This window comes from Peromyscus leucopus, chromosome 14, assembly GCF_004664715.2.
Source record: "Peromyscus leucopus breed LL Stock chromosome 14, UCI_PerLeu_2.1, whole genome shotgun sequence".
Classification (NCBI taxonomy): Eukaryota; Metazoa; Chordata; class Mammalia; order Rodentia; family Cricetidae; genus Peromyscus; species Peromyscus leucopus.
The window spans coordinates 48,204,584-48,227,274 of record NC_051075.1 but is presented as its reverse complement, the minus strand read 5'-3'; the positions used below and the strand labels follow the sequence as shown (position 1 = coordinate 48,227,274).

The 22,691-nt window shown below is 43.2% G+C and overlaps 1 protein-coding gene across 3 annotated transcripts in view; it reads left to right on the top strand.

Annotated features, from left to right (window-relative positions):
- Dcaf5 (DDB1 and CUL4 associated factor 5) overlaps window positions 1-22,691 on the top strand; it is a 101,589-nt gene that overhangs the window by 56,646 nt on the left and 22,252 nt on the right. For all 3 annotated transcript variants that reach the window (XM_028876132.2, XM_028876134.1, XM_028876133.2), the window contains exon 7: window positions 15,164-15,230. In XM_028876132.2, the coding sequence (XP_028731965.1) occupies window positions 15,164-15,230 (67 nt within the window). The remainder of the gene's footprint in view (window positions 1-15,163; window positions 15,231-22,691) is intronic.

The window sequence follows — 22,691 nt, the reverse complement described above, 5'->3', positions numbered from 1 at the left end:
GAGAATCTTGAAAGAGCCTGGTTTTCTTTTTTGTTTTTTGTTTTTGTTTTTTTGTTATTGTTTTGTTTTTCAAGACAGGGTTTCTCTGTATAGCCCTGGCTGTCCTGGAACTTAATTAACTCTGTAGCTCAGGCTGACCTCGAACTCACAGAGATCCGCCTGCCTCTGCCTCTGAGTGCTGGGATTAAAGGTGTGTACCACTACTACTCAGCTAAGATAGTCACCTTTTACAGGTAGAGAATAGGTGTCCAAATTTAGGATTTGTTCTCAATTCGGAATCCTAGGGCCTACTTAATTGAGATCTACATTGAACACTACTAGATGGTTAGATAAGGGATGTCTCCTAGGGAAGGCCACAGAACCTGAATGATTTTGTTCTTATTTGCCTGTGTGGTATTATAGACTTGAGATAAAATTGTGTTTGTGTGTCTGCATGAGTATATGAGCCCCAGGTGCATGTTTGAGCGCACAGAGACTAGAAGAGGGCATCGGATTCTCTGGAACTAGAGTTAACGGGGAGTAATGAGCCACCACTCGAGTGCTGGGAACCAAACCCGGTCCATTACAAAGAGCAGCAAATGCTCTTAACCACTGAGCCATGTTTCCAGCTCTCCACTCCCACCCCCCCCCCTTTTTTTTCTTCTTTTGAGGTGGGGTTTCATGTAGCTCAGACTGGCCTGGAACTCAGCATGTGGCTGAGAAAAACCTTAAACTTGTTAATCCTCTTTCCTTTCTTCCTGGGTCACATGTTGGGGTTACAGGTATAAATCACCAAGCACAATTATTGCTGCTCTGGGGGTAGAACCCAGGGCTTTGTGCATGCTAGAGAAGTACTCTATCAACTGAGCCATGCCCTCAGGCACAGATTTTTTTTTGAATGAAGGATGAAATAGGTAAAGAAAGTAGATGTTCTGTTTTCTTCAGACGATATTAGCATCCAAAGCCTGTCTTCATGGTATCCTTCAAACACCCAGAACAAAGGCCTCTGCCGAAATGTAGAGCGTGTAGGACCACGGTCTCAGTCGTAGCACTGTGAGTAGTTTGGCTTGATGAGTCTTTGTTATGATGGGTTGTTCTGTGTGTTGTAAGATGGGTAGCAGCATCCCTGGACTCTCCTCACTAGATGCCAATAATGTCATCCTCTTTTGTCCTCCTAAGTGACAAAAGATGGCCAGACATTGCCAAGTGCCCCTTTAAAAAGGAACGTGTTCCCTGGTTGAACAACTATGATCTAGTAGATTGTAAAGATCCAGCATGCCCAGAAACACTTATATTGCCAGAGCGGAGCCATGTAAACTGTTTTGAAGATATGACTGGGTTTTGCTTTGTAGATTAATATGTAATGATAAAAAAGATGGTGTGCCTTTTGGTTTTCTCTGTTGAGATTTGACTAAGTTATGTGTAAACATTATAGTCTCTTTGATAAATAACATTGCTTTTTTATTATAAAAAATGGCTTTTCTTGGATGAAAAGGATGTAAAAGTTATTGACTCTGGCCTTGAATCAGTCTTCAGTCTACTCATGTCACCCTTATAGATTATCAGAGACACCTAATCTAGTGGATTAGGAGATAGATTTATGTTTGACATTTCTGTTCACTCCTTAGGGATGACGAACATAGCCAACCCTCATTGTCTTGTCTCCAAGTCCTAGGATGTAGTAAGAGCACAATAAAAATACTTGTTGAAGTGATTCTTGGGTGCTTTTGATGGATGTGGTGTTTAGTGCTCTGGACAGAAAGCTTCTACAACTATAAATCAGGATTGGTAATTATTTCTCCTGTCCAACTCCTAGAGGCCTTGATTAGGATGAATTAAGTAATGTAATGTATAGTGAAATAGTCAACTAAACTTACAGTTTTAAGTGGCAAACAGACTTAATGTCCTAGCATTGGAACATGTCTCAGAGGTGATTCATAGGCTCTGATTTCTAGGGTCAAGGCTTACTCAACGGCAGCCAGTCTGTGATCTGTACAACTGGGAGTTTTTCACTAGTCCAGACAGGATCTTTTTTGCTGCTTTTAAGTTGTTTGGGACAGGATCTCAATATATTTGCCTAGTCTGGCCTCAAACTCACAATCATAATGTCTCAGCCTTCTAAGTGGGTAGGATTACAGGCATTTGCCACTGCATCCAGCTTTATATTGACATCATTCCTATGTCCATACTCTGAAGACTCCTGTAGCCTGGGGCTCTGTACTGTGCACTCTTCATTTAGTCACAGGCTGGGTAATCATTACAGAGAGGAATTTGAGAATTTCCATAATAGGAATGAATGAACATGGATGATCCCATCTATCTGGAATAGCCTTCTAGCTTTTAATTACAAGAAGATTAGTCAGGCCCCATGAATGGATCCAAATACTGTGCCAGAGGGCCTGAACTTTTTTTTTTTTTTTTTAAACCATCCTACGTTCACTAGGTAGTCCATTTGCCTCAAAATGAAATTAATATTTTGAGAAATTAGACTCAAGGAATAACGTATGAAATAATGCTGTGCCCACTTTGTGGCCTACAAGTTCTAACCACAGAGCTTTCAGAGGTCATTTTGAACCAACTCTTCCTTTTGAGAAAGCTGTGATTCAGAAAGGTAAGGTGCCCAAATCGCCACATGTGTTCTTGTAGCTGAGTGAGGACTAGAACTCAGACTCTTAGAAGCAAGATAGACTGCGAAAACGAGTCAGTTTGTCTGAGTGTACAGTAAGGAGCAGTGGGAGCTGTGGTTACCTGGAAAGCCTGTGTTCTGTCAAAGTGGGATGGTTCCCACTCCGTTTGTCCGTCATTCCAGGGACGGCCTCCATGTTGCCAAGTATTGGATTTTTTTTTTAAACAAAGGTAGATTTTCTTGTGAAATACTGCTTTTAATTACTGTAACAAGTTGATACCTCATTGTAGTATTATAGCAAATCTGTGTATTGTCTGTATTCTGATGTAGGCCACCTTGAGATCTCTGTGCCTTACTCCACAGGATATTTTATCTCATGGTTGGTTCATGGTCTGTCTGATTAATGCTTGAGTGAAAACAACATTTCCTAGCTTTATGCCTTTTAAAATTAATAGAGCAGATGTTTGGTGAACATTTATTATGCTCCAGATGCTATGGTGGACCAATTCACATGGCTTTGCATGGTTTGATTTTCATTCCAAGCTCTTTATATAGTCTTCCCTGCTTTAGGCTACTAATGCATGGTTCATTTATCTCTAGTATATATAATAATATTCACTGCTAGATTAGGGAACAGTAGCATTTAATTTGCTGAATATCAACAGAAACAAAACCCTAACAAAAGATTTGAGCTTTTTTTTTTCTTTTTGAGACATGGTCTCACTATGTAGCAGGTTTTTTTTGGCCACCAACCACCTCCCAAATTACCACATGGGGACTTATTATTCGTTATGAATGTTTGGCCTTATCTTATGTTTGTCCCACTAGCTCTTATAACTTAATTTTACCTGTTTCTCTTCATCTATGTTTTGCCTCGGAGCTTTACCTTTCTTTCTCTCTGTTTTTTTGTTTTGTTTTGTTTTTCGAGACAGGGTTTCTCTGTGTAGTTTTGGTACCTGTCCTAGATCTCACTCTGTAGACCAGGGTGGCCTTGAACTCACAGAGATCCACCTGGCTCTGCCTCCCGAGTGCTGGAATTAAAGGTGTACGCCACTACCACTAGCCTTTCTTTCTTTCAGTATGTCTTACTCTGTGTCTGGCTGGCTGGCTGGCTGGCCCTGAGTGTCTCCCTCTCTTTCTTCTTTATTCTCTCTCCTCTCCCTCAAGCCTAGATTCCTCTTCCTATTTATTCTCTCTGTCTGCCGGCCCCACCTATCCCTCTACTGCCTAGATACTTAGCTTTTATTAGACCAGTCAGGTGCTTTAGGCAGGCAAAGCAACACATCTTTACATCATTAAACAAATGCAGCATAAATAAATGTAACACATCTTTACATAGTTAAATATTCCATAACACTATATGGCCCAGGCTGACCATGAACTTTTGGCCTAAAATGATCCCCCAGTCTCAGCTTCCTCCCTTGAGCAGCAAGGGCTATAGGCATAGGCTGACTGCCCCATTCTTGGAGTTGATTTTCAGCAAGTACACCTAGTCCCAGAGTCTAGTGAGTGACCTTGCAGCAAAACAGCATTCCTACCCTAGAAGTCACTTGAGTTCAATAGTTCTCTCCTCAGTCATGAACCCTTACATTTTGTTTTGTTTTCTTCCTGAAGCTGGACTGGCTACACATTCTGTTCTAAGCTTTACAGTCTCATGTATACCCTGGGCGAACTAAGCTCTTAACAGGGTTAAAAGAATGTTAATACTCCACCTGCTGGCTTTGCTGGTGTACACTCACTCGCCTTTTATTCTCTTGATCTTTAAATGGCTCTTGTCCTAGCCTGGGTCTAGCGGAATGCCCAGGCTTCTGAGTAGCCAGTCTTTCATGCTAACAGCTTGTGTACCTGGAAATGGACGTGCTGATTATTTACAAATCTTCTCTCTTTAGTCTCAATTAATGCCTGGGCCTGCGTGTCCTATATCTTGCTGAAAGAGGAATGGGGAAGGAAAGAGCAGGATAGCCAAGTGTTCTTGAAAAGGCTGGGCAGCAGGGTGACAGAGCATTGGGATCTCTTTCTTGTGGATTTGACAGTTGGCAAGGGCCTCCAAAATCATGGTAATGAAATCATTTGGCCCCTCTCCCAAAGGGCTCTTGTACTCCCTGAATCCAACAAAGTTTGTGACCTGGTCAGACATGATGTCACTGCTCACCCTCTCTCTGCTGATGCAGTGTGGGTAGGACGAGCATCAAGACTGTATGTGTAAGAACTCACCAGACTGGAGAATTGCCCTGTAAACTGTAGCTCTACTTTTCTGGGACTCTTGTCTGTCCCCCTTTCCCCTAACACACACAGCCATGTGACTGCACATGTGATATGCTCTTCTTCATAGGAAATAAAAATAGACTTTTCTACAGGAAAGTTGAACTTTTGGGTTCCGTCCTTTGATTTGTGTTATGACTTTCGGCTAATTTTTTCTACTTTCTTGCTTTCTGTTTTTCCTCTTGTATTTGAATCCACATAGCGACCTTCAGGTATAGTTGGTTTCATCCCCCTTGAAAGTAAGGCCTAGAGTGGTTTGAAATGGCTGGCCGTGTCAGGACTGAACCAGGGTTAACTCCACATCCTTCCCTGTGATTATGGCCTCTTCTCGTTACCATGCTGCCTCCTGTGTGGCTAAGATCAAGTGGTCTTCGTGGGCCAATGGGGAGCTGCACACAGAGCGTGTGGTCAATGAATCCTTGTATGCATTGTTTAGGGAGTGGATTTTTAAAGGAGTTTTTGTTTTTGTGTGTGTACACATGTGCCACAGCACTACATGGAAGACAGCCTTCAGGTGGTGTTCCTTACCTTTCCACCTTGTTTGGGATAGGGTCTCCTCACTCTTTGTCAGTGTGAGACAGGGGAGTGTTGTCAGAATTTTAGACAGTCTTTTAATAAAAAACCCAGAGCCAGATATCAGGGTAAAAGCTGAAAGATTAGAGAAGCAGAACAGCCAGCCACTAGTTCTTACCTCTACGAAATCCTCAGCCTCAAGAGAGTGAGTTCCGGTTTCCTCACACCTTTCTCTGCCCAAATACCACTTCCTGGGATTAAAGGCATATGTGCTTCCCAAACAAAAGGCATGAGATTTCAAGGGCTGGGATTAAAGGTGTGTGCCACCACTGCCTGACCTCTATGTCTAATCTAGTGGCTGGCTCTGTCCTCTGACCCTCAGACAAGTTTAATAAGATATACAATATATCATCACAGGGGAGTCTTCTGTGTCCGTTTCCTGTTTTCCTCTAGGGACATCCTGAGCATTAAAGATGACTTTTGTGTGGGGTCTGGGGATCCACAAGCATGCCAAGTGCTTTTACCCACGGAGCCATCTCGCCAGCCACTAGGGAGTGGATATCTTATTTATTTGTTTTGTTTTCTTGAGACATGGTCTTACTGTGTAGTGTAACCCTGGCTGACCTGGAACTGGCTACAAAAGCCAGGCTGGCCTGGAACTCATGGAGATTCATTTACCTCTGATTAAAGGCATGTGCTACCATGGCCTGTGAGTGAATATTTTAGAAGATTTTGTTTTAACCAGGTGCAGACCTGTAGTCCTAGCTGCTGCAGAGGCTGAGACAGGAGGATCCTACCATCCCCAAAGGAAGGACTAGGAAGGGCTGTAGCTCAGTGCTGGCATGCTGGCCTTCCATGTGTAAGGTCTTAAGATCTGATCCCCAGTACCAAGAGAGGAAAGGTGAATCGAAGAGCACTTGTTTATTAAATCAGCTGTTTTGAATTCTCTTAAATCTTGGGCCATTTTGAAAATCTGAGCACTGTGAATACTGTCAGAAAATGTATATAGCTGAGTGATGGTGGTACCTGCCTTTAATCTCAGCACTTGGCAGAGGGAGGCAGATATCTGAGTTCAAGTCCAGCATGGTCTACAGAGTCCGAGGATAGCCAAGGCTACACAAAAACCCTGTCTCAAAAAAAATAAATAAAGTGCATATAACTGCATAATGTTGTAGATAATCATAAAGGTTTTCAGGACGCCAGGGACCTAGATGCTCAGCTATTACCAATCTTGAACAAAGAAGTTTTCCCTTGGGTGAGGTTCATCTTGTAGTCCATTTACTGATTCAGTTTAAGAACTTAGAAATCATGGAAAGCCCACTAGAGGTAGTCTAATTAATAACTGTTTGGCTGAAAAAGAACACAAGGCAATCTGGATTTGTTCTTAGGTTAGGAATAAGTAGAATTGTTGCAACCTGGTAACAGGACCTGACAGTTCCCCTTTAAGCACAGCCTTAGCTAGGAGTGTGGACCCAACTGGACACCTTGGCAGACATTAACGAAGTAGGACCGGTCAAAGTGCCTGCCAGTCTCCTTCGCCATATGACCCGGTCAATAGCTTTGCCTCTTCTTCCTGCTCCTCAAGCTTCGGAGAAAAGGGGAAATCATCTAAGAGTGCTTAGAGCCTTGACTTGAGTAACCAGTATAGTTGGACTGAAGTGAGATGGTCCAGTCCCCGGCTACCAAAACTGTGACCAGTGGAGGGAAGACTGGGTACTGATGCCAGCTGGCTAATGCTGCGTCAGCCCAAACCTGGCTTTCCAAAATGAGTTTCCACAAATTCTTGTCTTCAAGTAAGGCAGGCTACTTGCTTATAGCACCTGCTGTTGATTTGGATGGAGCTTTTTGTAAAAGTTTTCTTCCTTACTGATTATTTGAATATTATCAGCTGCTGTTATAAAATACTTCTTAACATATTTTTCCCTACTCAGACCTCATAAAGTTTGGTTATTAATAAACCAAAGAATTCCAGAAGTTTAATAGAGCTAAAATGGCAAGTGAACCAAAACAACAAGAATAATCTAATTTCACATGCAAAACCAATATTATTCTTGTGGGTATGAATATGTATATATGCTCTCATCCTCTGGGTATGCATGTATGTATGTTTTCATTAAGAGCCAATACAATTCTATTTGTCTTATCACCAGTTAAATCTGTCGCTTGCCCATCTCCAGAGAAAATTTGCTGTAATGCTTTAGATAATATTTGTGGCAGGGACTAGTATAAATAAATGTATAACCAGACATGTGTTTATACAACTAGTAAACCTTCCTCTGGAAATGATCTCTAAAGAGTCTTCACAAAGTTGTACTGTCTTATTTTTTCCTCCCTTCTAACAAAGTTCAGGGGAACTAAAGAGCTATGTTAATTAAATAAAAATAGCAGTTTCTCTTCTATTACTGATCCTGGCCAAAGAGCCATCTGGTTTTTCTAGCCTAGTCAATACAGTTAATTAGACAGGCATGCCATTTACTGGAGAATAATTAATCAATTACTGTGGAAGGAGCCCTTGGAGAGAACTCTAAGTTGATCAACATGCACTGAGTAGTAACTGATTGATATATTTCCTTCAGTAGATGTTGGGGAATATTGAGAGCTATGCAGACATGCATACCCCCCCCCACACACACACTTTTATGTGTGTTTTTCTTTCCATCCATCCAGCCATCTCCATAGCTGTTAAGAAAGCAGCAAGAGATTTTTCTCTTCCAAAGGCCTGTTGAGACTTATTCTGAGTATTAATTGGACTATGTCTAGTGGTTGGCTTGTCTTTCTTGTTTGTTTGTTGTTGTTTTTTTCCTTTTAACTCAAATTTTTTTTGTTGGTAACCATATTTCTAAAATCATATAAAACTTACAAGTAGCTGCTAGGAATTTACCTGTACTCCAGACAGCACTCTGAAATCACTTTTCTGTTGTAGGCCTAATTTAGATCTTGATTTGAGCTTGTGTGTGTGCACACATGTGTGCATTTACATCTTGGATGTTTCTTGGGTGAGCTTCTCAGATAGTAAAAGCACCTTGCAAACAGAAAGAGAAATGTCTAGAGAAAGTTGTTATTTAAGAGATGAAGAAGAGCACTGGAAAGATGTTATGTTAGTTACTTTTCTGTTGCTATGCTAAAACACCATGACCATGGCAACTTATAAAAGAGATTAATTTGGCTTAAAGTTTCACAGGGTTAGGGTTCATTAAATAGTGTTATGAAGGAACAGCTGAGAGCTCACATCTTGATTCACAAGTAGTGATGGGGAAGAGAGAGAGAAAGAGAGAGAACACAAACACACAGAGACACACTTCCTTCCAAAAGGCCACACCTCTTAATCCTTTCCAAATAGTTCCACCAACTGGAGATCAAGTATTCAAGTATATGAGCCTATGAGGGCTGTTCTTGTTCCAACCATCACAAATGACTCAGTGGTTAAGAGCACTTGTTGCTCTTGCAGAGGGCCCAGGTTCAAGTCCCAGCACCCACCTGGTGGCTCCCAACCATCTGCAGCTCCAGTTCCAGGGGATCTGACGCATGCACGTGGTACACTTCCATGCATGCAGGTAAAACATTTGTACACATAAAGCATATTTTTAATTTTTTTTTTTAAAGAGAGGAATGAGAAAGTAGGGGCTGGAGAAATGACTCAGTGGTTAAAAAGTATAGCTTGTTCTTCCTGAAGACCTAAGTTCAGTTCCTAGTATCAACATCTGGTAGCTCATAACCACCAGTAACTATAGCTCTAGGGAGATCTGACTCCCCTGGTCTCTCCGTGCACCTGCACTTATACATACACATAATTACTTTTTTTTTTTTTATTTAAAAGAGAAAGATGAAGAAATGGGCCAAGTGTTGGGTTTTATCACAGCACCAGAGAATAACGAGTGTCACCCAATGACTATTTCTGTATGCATTAGTTAGTGAGCTGACACAGTATCAGGGCAAATAAACCCACAGCACTGCCTGTGTGCTGATCTTTTTGTTGGTGCTGTTTCTGGTGTTGCTTCTGATGTGTTCTTGAAATCTGATGTGAAGGAGTGATTGTTGAGCCTCCCTGTGCTTGATCAAGCTAGTATCTCTGTATGCCAGTGGATTCGATTAAACGCCATTGTACTCTTAAGTGAATGATGATAGGAATCATTGTGTAGCCAGCTATTAAAGCTTTGATACTAGTTGGAAAAGATTGTGGAGAATCTGAACCCTACAACCCACGCTCAGTTTTGTATTGTTGTTACCCTTCTTGCCCCAAAGCCAAAGTATGTCTCCTTTGACCCAAGGTGGTATATGGTTCTCCTACCTTTCTTTAACTCCGAGTATTTGGAAATGAGGACACCATTCAAGTAGTCTTTGAAATAGTCTTCCTCCTTTGGCATCTTCTTGTTCTACTCACCTACAAGGTAAAGCCTCCTAAGAACTGAGTTTTGGGGGTTTTGTTTGTTTTGAGACAAAATCTATATAGCCCCAACTGTCCTGGAACTCTCTATGTAGAGCAGGCTGACCTCAAACTCACAGAGATCCTCTTGCCTCTGTCTCCCAAGTGCTGGGATTAAAGGCATGCACCACCACACCTGGCTGAAACTGAGTTTTTAGTTTGTTTAGAATGAGGCTAAATAAGAAATTTACCTGAGAAATGGCCAGCTCTTCATTTTTATGTACCTGCCTGGCTAAAAGCCATTTTTACCCCTTTATTTTTTCCACCCTTCTTCTCCTTTCTCCTTTTTCCCTTTTGAGACAGTTTTATTTTGTAGCCCAGACTGTCCTGGGACATCAGTTTCCCTGCCTGGACCCCCAAAGTGCTGGGGTTGAGGCATGTACCTGCACACCCAGTTTGACACCTAATTTCAAATAGCATCTGTGATTTGTACCCAGAGAACCTGCTTTATCCAAAGCTGATCCATGGTCCAGAGAGCAGTAAGGTTGGTACCAGAGTAGTTACCCCAGATTCGTATGATTAGCATCTCTGTCCCCTTTTATGGTGTTCACATTTAAAACATCACTGTAGGGCTTGTGACATGGCTCACCAAGCCTGTCAACCTGTTTTATCCCTTTGATCCCTATGGTAGAAGGAGAGAACCAACTTTCAAAAGTTGTCTTCTGAGTTCCACACGCCCTTCATGATACAGGTGGCCACTCACATGCACAGCACACACACACACTTAAACAAACATCACCATGGGAAAATCCCACAATTTACTGTAAAGTTTTACAAGAAGATTGAGGCAGGATCACACCTGTAATCCCAGCACTCGGGAGGCAGAGGCAGGCGGATCTCTGTGAGTTCGAGGCCAGCCTGGTCTACAGAGCTAGTCCAGGACAGGCTCCAAAGCTACAGAGAAACCCTGTCTCGAAAAACCAAACAAAAAAAAAAAAAAGATTGAGGCAGGAGATCTGATAGTTCTAAGCCAGCCTAGGCTAATAATAGTGAGATACTGTCTCAAACAGGTGGGGAAGGAGGGAGGGAGAGAAACAGTAGGTAAGGAGAGGAAAGAGGCAGAGGGAAAGGGAGAGGAGGTCAGAAGATGAGGAGTGCTAGGCTGTTTGTAAGTGGAGGTCAGCTTGGCCTGTATAAGACTCTTTCTTAAAAATTAACCAAGCTAAAACAATTTTTAAAAAACCAATTGAAATTGGGTGTCAAGATAAAGGGAGACGATTAGAGCTGGGGAGGTGCCAGGCTGGTGAAGTGCTTGTATGTGAGTGTGAGGACCCAGTTCCAACACCCCAACACTCTCCAGAACCATGCGGAAAACTGGATCATGGTGGCCCAGTCTTTAATCCCAACAACGTGGAAAAAGAGATAGAGATAGATAGAGAGAGAGAGAGAGAGAGAGAGAGAGAATTACACCTCTTTTTTCACCACTTAAGATGCTTTATGGGTTAGTCCAAATGATTATGTGTAAGGAAAGTTAATGAGATCGTGCACTGTAGCTTTCTCTTGGTAGTGACCGGCGGTAGTTAGCGCTCTTCTGTCTTTGTTTCTTGTCCAGTCTCTGTCATACACACAGCAGAGTGCTTTTACGGGAGCCCACCAGGACTTCAGTGCCTTGAGCTCCAACCGTTTGCAGGCCTCACTCAGTCGGAGGCTTCAACCAGCCCAGTCCTAGGAGGCAACCTTAGGAAAGGAAATTCTTCCTGTGGTGATATTAAATGCCTCTCTATACAGGCCCTCTTGAAATAATCTTCTGCCCAGCTTTGAAAAAAAGCAAGGCCTGATGACAAAGGCCTGTGATCACAAGTTCAAGGCCAGCCTGGGCAAGCTAATACGATCCAGTCTCAAGACAATGAGTTTTTAGAAGACTGGGAGAGGAGTTGAGTGGTAGAGTGTCCCCTCGGCATGTAGCCCAGGCTGACCCGGAACTCTTATGTAGCCTAGGCTAGGGTCTTCCTCACTCAGCTCTTTGCCTCAAAGCCTTTGGAACACTTGGATGGCAGGTTTGAGACATTACACACAGTTTGCTAATTTATATTTTTGAAATATCCCAGAATCCTCTGCCCTTTTCTGGAATAGTTTGCTCCCTAATTTTCTCCAGGGTTTTGTTCAAAATGCCATTTTATCAGAGGCCTTCTGTGAACACCCTACATAAAACAGAAACAAGCTACCCCACCACTCCCTAGATTCTTCACCCAGATGATTGGCTTTTCTTTGAATGTTTACCGGCCCCAAGAACATTGTGTATGTGACTGTTTCTTGTCCCTAGCTTTGTGCCTTGTCCACATTTATAAGATGATAGTTCCATGAGGGTGGGGACAGGGTCTCTTTTCCTTCCCTGGAACTGTGCTCAGCACATAGTAGACACTCAATAAATATTTGTTTAAAGAATAAAAGAATGAACTTATTTTTATTTCGGACTCTCCCAGTTAGCAGTATCCCAGGCAGCCCAACTGTTAATGTTGGCCGGAGTCCAGCAGACAACCACTAAATGCCATAAATGAATTCCTCAGGGCATCTTGTAATTCCAGTGTTAGTGAGCACTTACATAGTCTGACTCGGTGTCAGTGGGTTGAGACCCCTCCCTGGAAGTTCTCCCAAGCAGTTCTGTCCTGGGAGATGAAGAGAGCTTTTAAGGGGAAGAGCTATCAGAACTTGCCTTATCCCCAAAAGCATTTAAAGCATTCTAAGCATTTTCTGTGTGTCTGAGGAGCTACCATATTAAAGCCAACAGGCTTAACTCTGTGGGAGCATTTTCTTCCTTCTAAGGCTGTCTTCTGAGTCAGCGTTCTGTCTGGACAGGCGGCCCTTTAACGTTCCCAGGGCTCTGCCCCCGGAAGCACTGAGCAAGGGGCAAGCACCTATCCTTCAGTGAAGTAACCCTGACAAGCATGGCCTGGTAGTACTTTTTTAGTATGACTTTTTGTTTATTTAGTTTGGGGAAGGAAGGAAGCAGGAATTCTATGTCAGGTTTACAGCCTCTTTCAAGCAGAACATGAAGCAGTGAGATATCGACTAGCGAGTTTTAGTCCATGCTTACATGCATACTTGCATGTAATTAGATGATTCTTTGGTGTCCTGGTGTCCTCCCCTCTGTCTTACGGTGGTTCAGTTTTCTCTGGAAATACAGTAAGCAACAGCAGAGCAGAGGCGTGTGAGAGGGAGAGGACGACTGCAGGAACCGCCTGTGGCCACCGGCAGTTTGAGTTTGCCCGTGACGGGGAAGCTGTTCTTCTGTCAGGGCAGGGAGCTGGGCTTCTCAGAAGCCTGCTCACGTCATCTTTGGTTAATGGCTGCTCCTGTGCAGCACTCATGTCTTAGAGCAGTCTGCAGACAGGCTTTGGAGAAAGGCTTTGGGAAGAGATGTCGAGCCTGGCAGTTGGCAGGCAGGCAGAAGGTGGCCCGAGGGATAGGGAGTTACACCAGTTGAGCCCGCAGGCTACAGGAGAGCCATTGCTGTGTTCTTCACCCCCACGACTTTCTCTGAAGCTAGCTTAGTGCTCACACTGATCTTGTCTCAACTTACCCCCCCACACACACACACACACAGACAGGGTTTCTCTGTGTAGTTTCGGAGCCTGTACTGGATCTCGCTCTGTAGACCAGGCTGGCCTCAAACTCACAGAGATCCGCCTGGCTCTGCCTCTCCAGCGCTGAGATTAAAGGCGTGCGCCACCACTGCCCGGCTTGTCTCAACTCTTATTATGTTTTTTAGAAAAATCATTTACTAGCCTTCAAAAACCTTGAGGAGCACGAGTAAGAGGTGAAGGCAGGACATTTACAGTGAAGCTGTGTTCTCCTCAAGGGTCCAGGCAGTGAGGAGAAAGCCCTGACTTAGTATCTTCGCCTGCTAAATGAGAGAGCCAGGTTGTTGTTCTTCAAGAATGAATGGTGGAACCCAGATGAGACCCTGATGTCCCTGTCTACCACCTAAGTGGTTGACAAGTCACTCACCATGTAAATTTGCTCAAGACTAGGAAACCCAAAGGTAACAAACAATGCTACACTCCAATTGAAAAGTTTCCTTGCAGTTCAGAAGTTGGAATTCAGGAGCCCAGGAATTTCACACCAAGATTAACAGAAAAGATTTACTCACTATATACTAACCTGGAGCAGTTGATATGCCAGCCACGCTGTTACTCACAAAGGCATGTAAAGTGACACCTGGATTCCCAAGGGACTTACATCAAGTAGAAAATGTAAAACATGTAGGTATACAAGTCGCTAGGTTCCATTAAGAGAATACAGGCTTGGCAATTCCCAGAGTTGAGACAGGATCAGCGTGAGCACTGGGCCAGCTTCAGAGAAAGCCATGAAGGCCAAAGAGACACGCAATGTGTTTATGCATCTAATTAATTAGATCTAGCAATAATGACCCCTTTCAGACGGGCAATTTGACGCTGCTGCATTAAAACAATGCTATGTCCTTGGCACTAAGTCATGTTTGGGTTGGCAGCAGCTTGTCAGGGGGAGAAACTTCAGGATGTCAGGGGGATGCAGAGAAACTCCAGGATGTCAGGGGGATGCAGAGAAACTCCAGGATGTCAGGGGGATGCAGAGAAACTCCAGGATGTCAGGGGGATGCAGAGAAACTCCAGGATGTCAGGGGGATGCAGAGAAACTCCAGGATGTCAGGGGGATGCAGAGAAACTCCAGGATGTCAGGGGGATGCAGAGAAACTCCAGGATGTCAGGGGGATGCAGAGAAACTCCAGGATGTCAGAAGATGCAGAGAAACTCCAGGATGTCAGGGGATGCAGAGAAACTCTAGGATGTCAGGGGGATGCAGGGAAGCTCCAGGATGTCAGAGGGATGCAGAGAAACTCTAGGATGTCAGGGGATGCAGAGAAACTCTAGGATGTCAGGGGGATGCAGGGAAGCTCCAGGATGTCAGGGGGATGCAGAGAAACTCTAGGATGTCAGGGGGATGCAGGGAAGCTCCAGGATGTCACAGGGATGCAGAGTTTAGGATGTTTGACCTCACGTTAATGATCTCTATAAAGATCCTAGTTTATTTTCTACCTTGTGATCTATAAATATTTGTACTAGGCTATTTGCTTTGTGGCACCTTAAATATATGACAATCTATACTGTTTTTTAAAAATTGTATGTGTGGCGGAGAAAAACTGTTCTTGCCTTCCACTGTGGGATCTGGGGATCAAACTCAGGTCATCAGGCTTGCACAGCAATTGCCTTTGCTCACTAAGACGTCTCACTGGCCCTGTTGTAAAAAAATTTCTCTTTACAGAATGACATAGGTATGTCGCAAGGTTATATAACATCTATTATTATTATTATTATTAATGTAATTGAATAATTATCTCCCCAATTATGAAATAATAAATGCAATGTCTCTTGTTCCAACAGTATATCCTCTCAGGCTCTGATGACTTCAACCTGTACATGTGGAAGATTCCTGCAGATCCAGAAGCAGGTGAGTATGTCCCACTGTGGATATGGTGCACATTGGCTCTCTTGGCCTATGGCATGCCGTTCCCTGAGAGAACACTGGTACAAAAGATGAATATATGTCTTTTAAAAATATTTTTTAGATTTTTATTTCATTTTATGTGTATGAAAGTTTTGCCTGCTTATGAATATATGTGTATATGTGTGTCTGGTACCCTCAGGAGGGTGTGAAGTCCCTTGGAAGTGGAGTTACAGATGATTGTGAGCCACCATGTGGGTGCTGGGAACCCAACCTGGGTCCTCTGCAAAAGCTAAAAGTGCTAACTGCTGAGCTTTCTCTCCAACCCCTAATACTTCTTTCTTTTAATATAAGCAGTTTATCAGAAGATGTCCAAGGGAATTTTTAAAATGAAGATTAGAAGTCAGGTCATATAAATCGTATCTGGCATAAATGATACTTAGATATTTTTTTCCAAGAACCTCCTTTCTTTTTTAAAAGTTTATAATCTACTTATTTGAGTGTGTGTGTGTGTGTGTGTGTGTGTGTGTGTGTGTGTGTGTGTGTGCGCGCGCGCGTGCACACTAGCCATGGTGCACGTGGAAGTTAGAGGAGAGTTAACTTGCCGGGTCAGTTTCCTCTCCCCCGTGTGGGGCCAGGGATTGGACGCAGGCTGTCGGCTCCGCAGTGAGCACCTTACCCCCTGAGCCGCCGCTCTGATCCCAGAACCTTCCTGCTGTCAGTCACTCTTTTCTTCCTTTGGTTTGGTTTTTGAGACAGGGTTTCTCTGTGTAGCTCTACCTGTCCTGGAACTCACTCTGTAGACCAGGCTGGCCTTGAACTCACAGAGATCCACCTGCCTCTGCCTCCCGAGTGCTGGGATTCAAGGCGTGTGCCACTCACTCTTTCTGCGTGAGATTAGAGGTAGTTCCTAGAAATAGGGTTTCACTATGCTAACCTGGAGTTCTGAATCCTCCTGCCTCGACCTCTAGATTGCTGAGATTTAAGTGTGTGCTACCACACCCTCCTCCTAAAAATCTTTCTTTAGACCTTAGGAATTTTCTCTATATCCTGTTTCAAAGGATTTTCCCAGAACATTTATAATTTTTTATTATTTTAAATTGTGTGTGTGTGTGTGTGTGTGTGTGTGTGTGTGTGTGTGTGTGTGTGTAGGTATGTGCACACGAATATCAGTACCCCTGAAGGCTAGAGGCCTTGGTCCCTTGGAGATGGGAACATGGGGGCTGGGAACTTAACTCTAGTCCTCTACATGAATAGGAAGTGCTCTTGACTTCAAAACCATTTCTCCAGCCCTGGAGTTTTTTTGTTTGTTTTGTTTTAGGTTTTTAAATATATATGTTGCTGTTCATTGCTTTCCCTCCTCCATCACACACCCTGCTGCTTGTTTTATGCTTGATTGGTTGCTTGGTGATGTTAACTAAAGGAGAGCCTCTCTGATGACGGGCGGGTGTGTTTCTTGAGGTTTGCTAACCCTAGGCACCAAGTAACCATTCCTGTACTTGCTCTAGATGTATGCAGACAAAAGCCTAGGTTTTCCATAAATTTGGATTTAAGTTGTCTGAGTTTTTAACATTTTTTAAAAATTGCTTAAACATGTTTTTTTTTAATTTGTTTTTATTTTATGTGCATTGGTGTTTTGCCATGGGTGTCAGGTCCCATGGAACTGGAGTTACAGTTGTGAGCTGCCATGTGGTTGCTGGGAATTGAGTCAGGATCCATCTGGAAGAGCAGTCAGTACTCTTAACCACTGAGCCATCTCTCCAGCCCCTCAACCTCATTTTTTTTTTTTTAAGATTTATTCATTTTATTGTATTGTATTTTGCCTCCATATTTGTCTGGTCTGTGCTCCACGTGTGTGCTTGGTGCACATGGAGGTCAGAGGAGGGCATCAGATTCCCTGGAACTAGGGTTACAGATGATTGTGAGTCACCATATAGGTGCTGGGACTTGAAGCTTGGTCCTCTGCAAGAGCAACAAGTGTTCTTAACTGCTGAGCGATCTCTCCAGCCCCTCAAACCTCGTTTTCAATAATGGTGTCCTCACCTATTTAATGTTACCTACTGCCAGAAAAATGTCTTGTTTTTAGTTTGAGGACAGCTCAACTCAACCATCTGATATAGGTGATACATGGGTGGCATCAAACTGGAAAATGGTCATCAGAAAAATCACAGGATTCTGCCAAGTATGACACAAAATATGTCCGGTGCTCAGAGCTGGGAGATATTTCTTCAGCTTTGTCTGTTGCTGAATGAATAATGTCACTACCAAACTCCTAAAATGGGGGTCGGGTGGGGTGTATCCAGTTGCTGTGGTCTGATTACTGAGTAAGTTATAAAGCACTTTGCTTCTGGAATTTGGAAGTTGGAGAAGCAGCCTCGCTCTCAAGCACAGCCAGATGTGCAGCAGTCTGCCCGAGCAAAGAGAACGCTGGCATTGGAGTTTATTCTGGAGTTCACCACCCCCACAGCTCATAGATTGATAGCTGAGAAGTAATCTTGGGGTTTAAGTGTATCTTTCACCTGGACTTGTGGTAGTTTTAATTATTAAACCAATGTATCTTTTAAAGTAGAAAGGCTATCCCTTCCCCTTTCTGGAACTGTTCTCTGCAGTCTTTTCACACTTCTATAAAGAAAAATGGGAGTTAGCAACAGAATGGGAGTTTTTGTATCTTTTATAGTGGTGCACACCTTTAATCCCAGCATTCAGGACCAAGGCCAGCCTGGTCCACATGGTGAATTCCAAGACAGCCAGGGCTATATAAAAAGAACCTATCTTATAAAACAAAAACAAACAAAAAACCCATAAATGTATTCCCTCATATTTCTGTAAGTTGAAGGGTCAAGGTACCACCAGTAGATTGTGTTTCTCTCTGGCTTGAAGATGGTCTTTTTCCTCTGTCCCCTCTCCCTGATGTCCCTTCTCCTTGCAAGGTGGCTCTCAATTCCCTTTCAAGATGTTCTTCAGAGATGGCTTATTTTATAGTTCCTCGGGTGAGGTTGGTTCTTCTTGCTACACTGATTTCTCTCTTAGTCTGTCCTGTCTCTGTGTGTCAGTTAATCCAGTTAGTGGGTTCCGCAGATGTAGTCAGACTGGGCCAAAGGAAAACAAAGTCTTAAAGTGTGCTACAAGGTGATTCAGAAAGCACACCCAAGGCCAGGTGCACACCTTTAATCCCAGTACTGGAAGACAGAGGTAGGTGGATCCCTGAGATCGACCAGAATTATATAGTGAGAGCCCATCTTAAAAACAAATAGCAAACCAAAAAGTACAGCAAGTTTCGTATAAGCTGTTGGAGGCTACAAACCCCACATCCACTTAAATTATACTTGAGTTAGTCAGAAACCCACCATCTCCACCCTGGCTATTGCTGACTTCAGTGTCAAGGTTTCTCTGTTTGCAAGGGCAGGGCCATATGGTTTCCCGCTTGTTGGCTTCAGTAGCTGGTGGTTGTGGGCTTTGCTTTCTCTGTGTGTCTCCAGCATTACATCATCAGTCACAGAAAATCAGTTCCTTTAATCATCATCTTGTTCTGCATGGAATGAAAGTACCTTTTGCAGTTATTTTTAGTAAGCTTGATTCATCTGGAATACCAGCCTGCTGCCACTACTGACGGAACCCACCTAAATTCTCTCTCTTATGTGTGGACTTTCCTCTTCTTTCTGGGCATCCTCCTCCTTTTTCTCTACTTCTGCTATTACTGTAATTAAATTATTTTTATTAAAGTCATACATGTGTGTAATTTTTAAATCAAATAATTATTTAAAACTTAAAGCCTTCTCTGCTTTGTTTGATAACAGCTTATAATTTATTTGTTTGCTTAATTTTCTTGTCATTGGATTTTGAAGGGGGAGATTGAGTTTTTGTTGTTATTTTGGGTTTGGGTTTTTTTGGCAGGGTTTCTCTGTGTAGCCCTGGCTGTCTTGGAACTGGCTCTGTAGATCAGGCTTCCAACTCAGATCTGGGATCAAAGGCATGTGCCACCACGCCCAGCTTATTTATTTATTTATTTATTTATTTAGGGGGGGCGTTGAGATAGAATTTCTCTGTGTAGCTTTGGAGCCTGTCTTGGAACTTGCTCTGTAGACCAGGCTGGCCTCTAACTCACAGAGATCCACCTGTTGTAACACAAATCTTAAAAGGTCTTACAATAAAAAGCCTCAAGCCAGATATTGGGGTGAAAGCTGAAAGATCAGAGAAGCAGAACAGCCATCCACTAGCTTACCTCTACGAAATCCTCAGACTCAAGAGAACGAGTTCCTATTTCCTCACGCCTTATATACCTTTCTGTGTCCTGCCACATTATTTCCTGGGATTGAAGGCATGTGTCACCACTGCCTGGTTCTGTTTCTCTTGTGTAGCCCAGTGTAGCCTTGAACTCACAGAGATCTGAACGGATCTTTGCTTCCCGAGTGATAGGACTAAAGGCGTGTGCCACCACTGCCTGACCTCTATGTCTAATTTAGTGGCTGGTTCTGTCCTCTGATCCCAGGTAAGCTTTATTGGGGTACACAATATATCACCACAGTGTACCTCTGTCTCCTAAGTGCTGTTTATTTATTTTTGAGACAAGGTCTCACTGTGTAGCACTAACTAACCTGGAACTTGCTATGTATCTTTTTTTTTAATATTTATTTATTATGTGTGTGTGTGTGTGTGTGTGTGTGTGTGTGTGTGTGTGTGTCCTGTCTTCAGAGCCACCAGAAGAGGAAACCAGATCCCATTATAGATGGTTGTGAGCATGTGGTTGCTAGGAATTGAACTCAGGATCTCTGGAAGAGCAGCCAGTGATCTTAACTGCTGAGCCATCTTTCCAGCCCCTTACTATGTATCTTAATTTTATATGGAGGCTATTTGAGGGACAGTTAAAGTACGGCTGTAAAGGCCAGCGAGCTGGTTCAGCCGACAGAGGTGCTCGTGTGCAGCCTAACGGCCTGAGTTCAGTCCCTAGACCCCACAAGATGATGGGAGACAAAGAGTTATCTTCTGACCTCTCTACCCAGAGTACGCCCACACTCACTCACACTCACTCACACACACACACACACACACACACACACACTCGAATTTAAATTTAATATGACTGTAAGAGCCATGCAGCAATGGTTCTCCTAGATATCCAGATTTTTCTTTAATTGCACCTCCAGTTTATGCTCTTAGATCGGAACCTTTTGGGATCACTGTCGGTTGACAACACCTGTCTCAGCTTAAGTGGGGTGTGCAGTTCCTGGCAGGTGGGCTCTAGAGAAATGTGTGATGGTGTAACTGCTCTCTGTTCACCTTCTTAGCCTTCTTCAGACTGGCTTCAGAAATGCTTGACATTGCCAGATGATGTGGCGCCACGCCTTTAATCTCAGCACTTGGGAGGCAGAAGCAGGCAGATCTCTGTGAGTTCGAGGCCAGCCTGGGCTACAGAGCGAGTTCCAGGACAGCCAGGGCTACACAAAGAAACTCTTGTCTTGAAGAAAAATGAAAAAGAAATGCTTGACATCTCTTTTTATATGTAACAAACAGCTATACTTTTTTAAAATCGTATTTCTGTGTGTGTGCACAAACATGTACACATCTGCACTCAGGCACACATACTCATGTGCCCTCAGGCACATGTGGAGATTAGAGGACAACTTGGGGGAGTTGATTCTCTCCCACATATGGTTCCTCAGGATTGAACTCGGGTCGGACGACTTAGCAGCACATCACTGTGCTTGCTGAGCCATCCTTCTGGTCTCTAATTTTTAAATGCTAGCAATCAATTCATAGTTGTTGTTTTGTTTTGTTTTGAATATCCAGCTAGTTGGGCTTCCCCTCCTCCCTCTTTTCTTTTTGGGTATTAGGGGTGTGGTTTCTTATTTAATGCTATACAAATTCTAAAGAAATTAAAATTTTTGATGCAAATAATTCCAACTTAATGATTTGGCCAGTAATTCATGTAAGACTTTCTAGTTGTAAGACCTATACTGTAAAACTCTACCTAGCAGGGTCAGGTCACCTTTTAGTTGATAGAACTTCCCAAATCCCCTGTAACAAGTCACAGGAAGGAATAGAACTGAGGGTTTTGCTGTGGCAAAGCAAATGCTTGTGTGAATGTTCACACCTCCCAAATGGAAAGAAAAGGTACCTGTTGTGTGTGGTAATCCTGAAAACAAGAGAGAGAGATTGCAAGTCACATACACAGCGAGAGGAGCATCGGGCCTGAACTCCAGTCCAACCACAGCTGAAGAGCTACGTAAGGCAGGTCTCAAAAACAGGATTGCCTAAGGCAGTTCCTTCTGTAAAATGTCCCCGTTCTTGCCACGTTTTAGTGATTTAATAGTCCTAGGAGCTTTCTGAAAACAGTATATAGAAATAGAAGACATGGTTTCCCAGATGCCAAAGGCCTTAGCTGCCAAGCCTGATGACCTGAATTTGGTCCTCAGGACCCACGTGGTAGGAGGAGAGAACCATCCCCTGCAAGTCTGCAGGTTGTTCTCTAGCCACCACACACATGCTGTGGTGTGTGCATACTCATACAGATAAGCACACACATAAATAAATAAAATCTTTTTTGTTTTTTTTTTAAAAGACAAGGTCCTACTATGTAGCCCTGGCTAACCTAGAGTTCAGTTTGTAGACTATGCTGGCCTTGAACGCAGAGATCTACCTGCCTCCGCCTTCTGAGTGTTAATAAGTATTGCACTACTGCTACTAGGACTATTATGATCAGTGTAGATACAAAGCATTTTCTCTCTAGTAACTTAGATATGTGGAAATAATAGATTTGGCAAAGTAGTGGGAAAGATGAGTTAAATATTAGTGTTTCTCTTTCTTCTAGCTTGTGTAAGCTTTAAGGTGTTCACAGATAGAGCAGCTTCCCCTGAGATATGACTAATTTAATGCCATACTACATATATGTTTCTCTTCTTCTCTTTCTCTGGTGTGTGTGTGTGTGTGTGTGTGTGTGTGTGTGTGTGTTAACTGATGTAACTCGAACTGCTAAATGGTCTTATTAATAAAAAACCCAGAGCCAGATGGGGTGAAAGCTGAAAGATCAGAGGAATAGAACAAGCCAGCCACAAGTTCTTACCACCAAGAAATCCTCAGCCCAAGAGAGCTACTTGCTGTATATTCACGCCTTATGTACCTTTCTGTGCCCTGCCATCTTACTTCTTTTTCTCCGCCCAGCTCTATCAGTTCCTGTCTGTCTGTCCAGACCTCCAGAACTCTATGGTTAACTAGTGCTGGGATTAAAGGTGTGTGCCACCATTGCCTGACCTCTATGTTTAATATAGTGGCTGATCCAGTCCTCAGATCCCCAGGCAAACTTTATTTGTTAGAGCACAAATAAAATATCACCACACACTGTTGTTTGAACCTAGATAGAGCCTCTGGCATGCTAGGCAGGCACCCTACCACTGAGCTATATCTCTAGCCCTGACCTTATTATTTATAGAGAAAGGTATAATGCAGATAGAATGATAGTCCTGTTTTCCT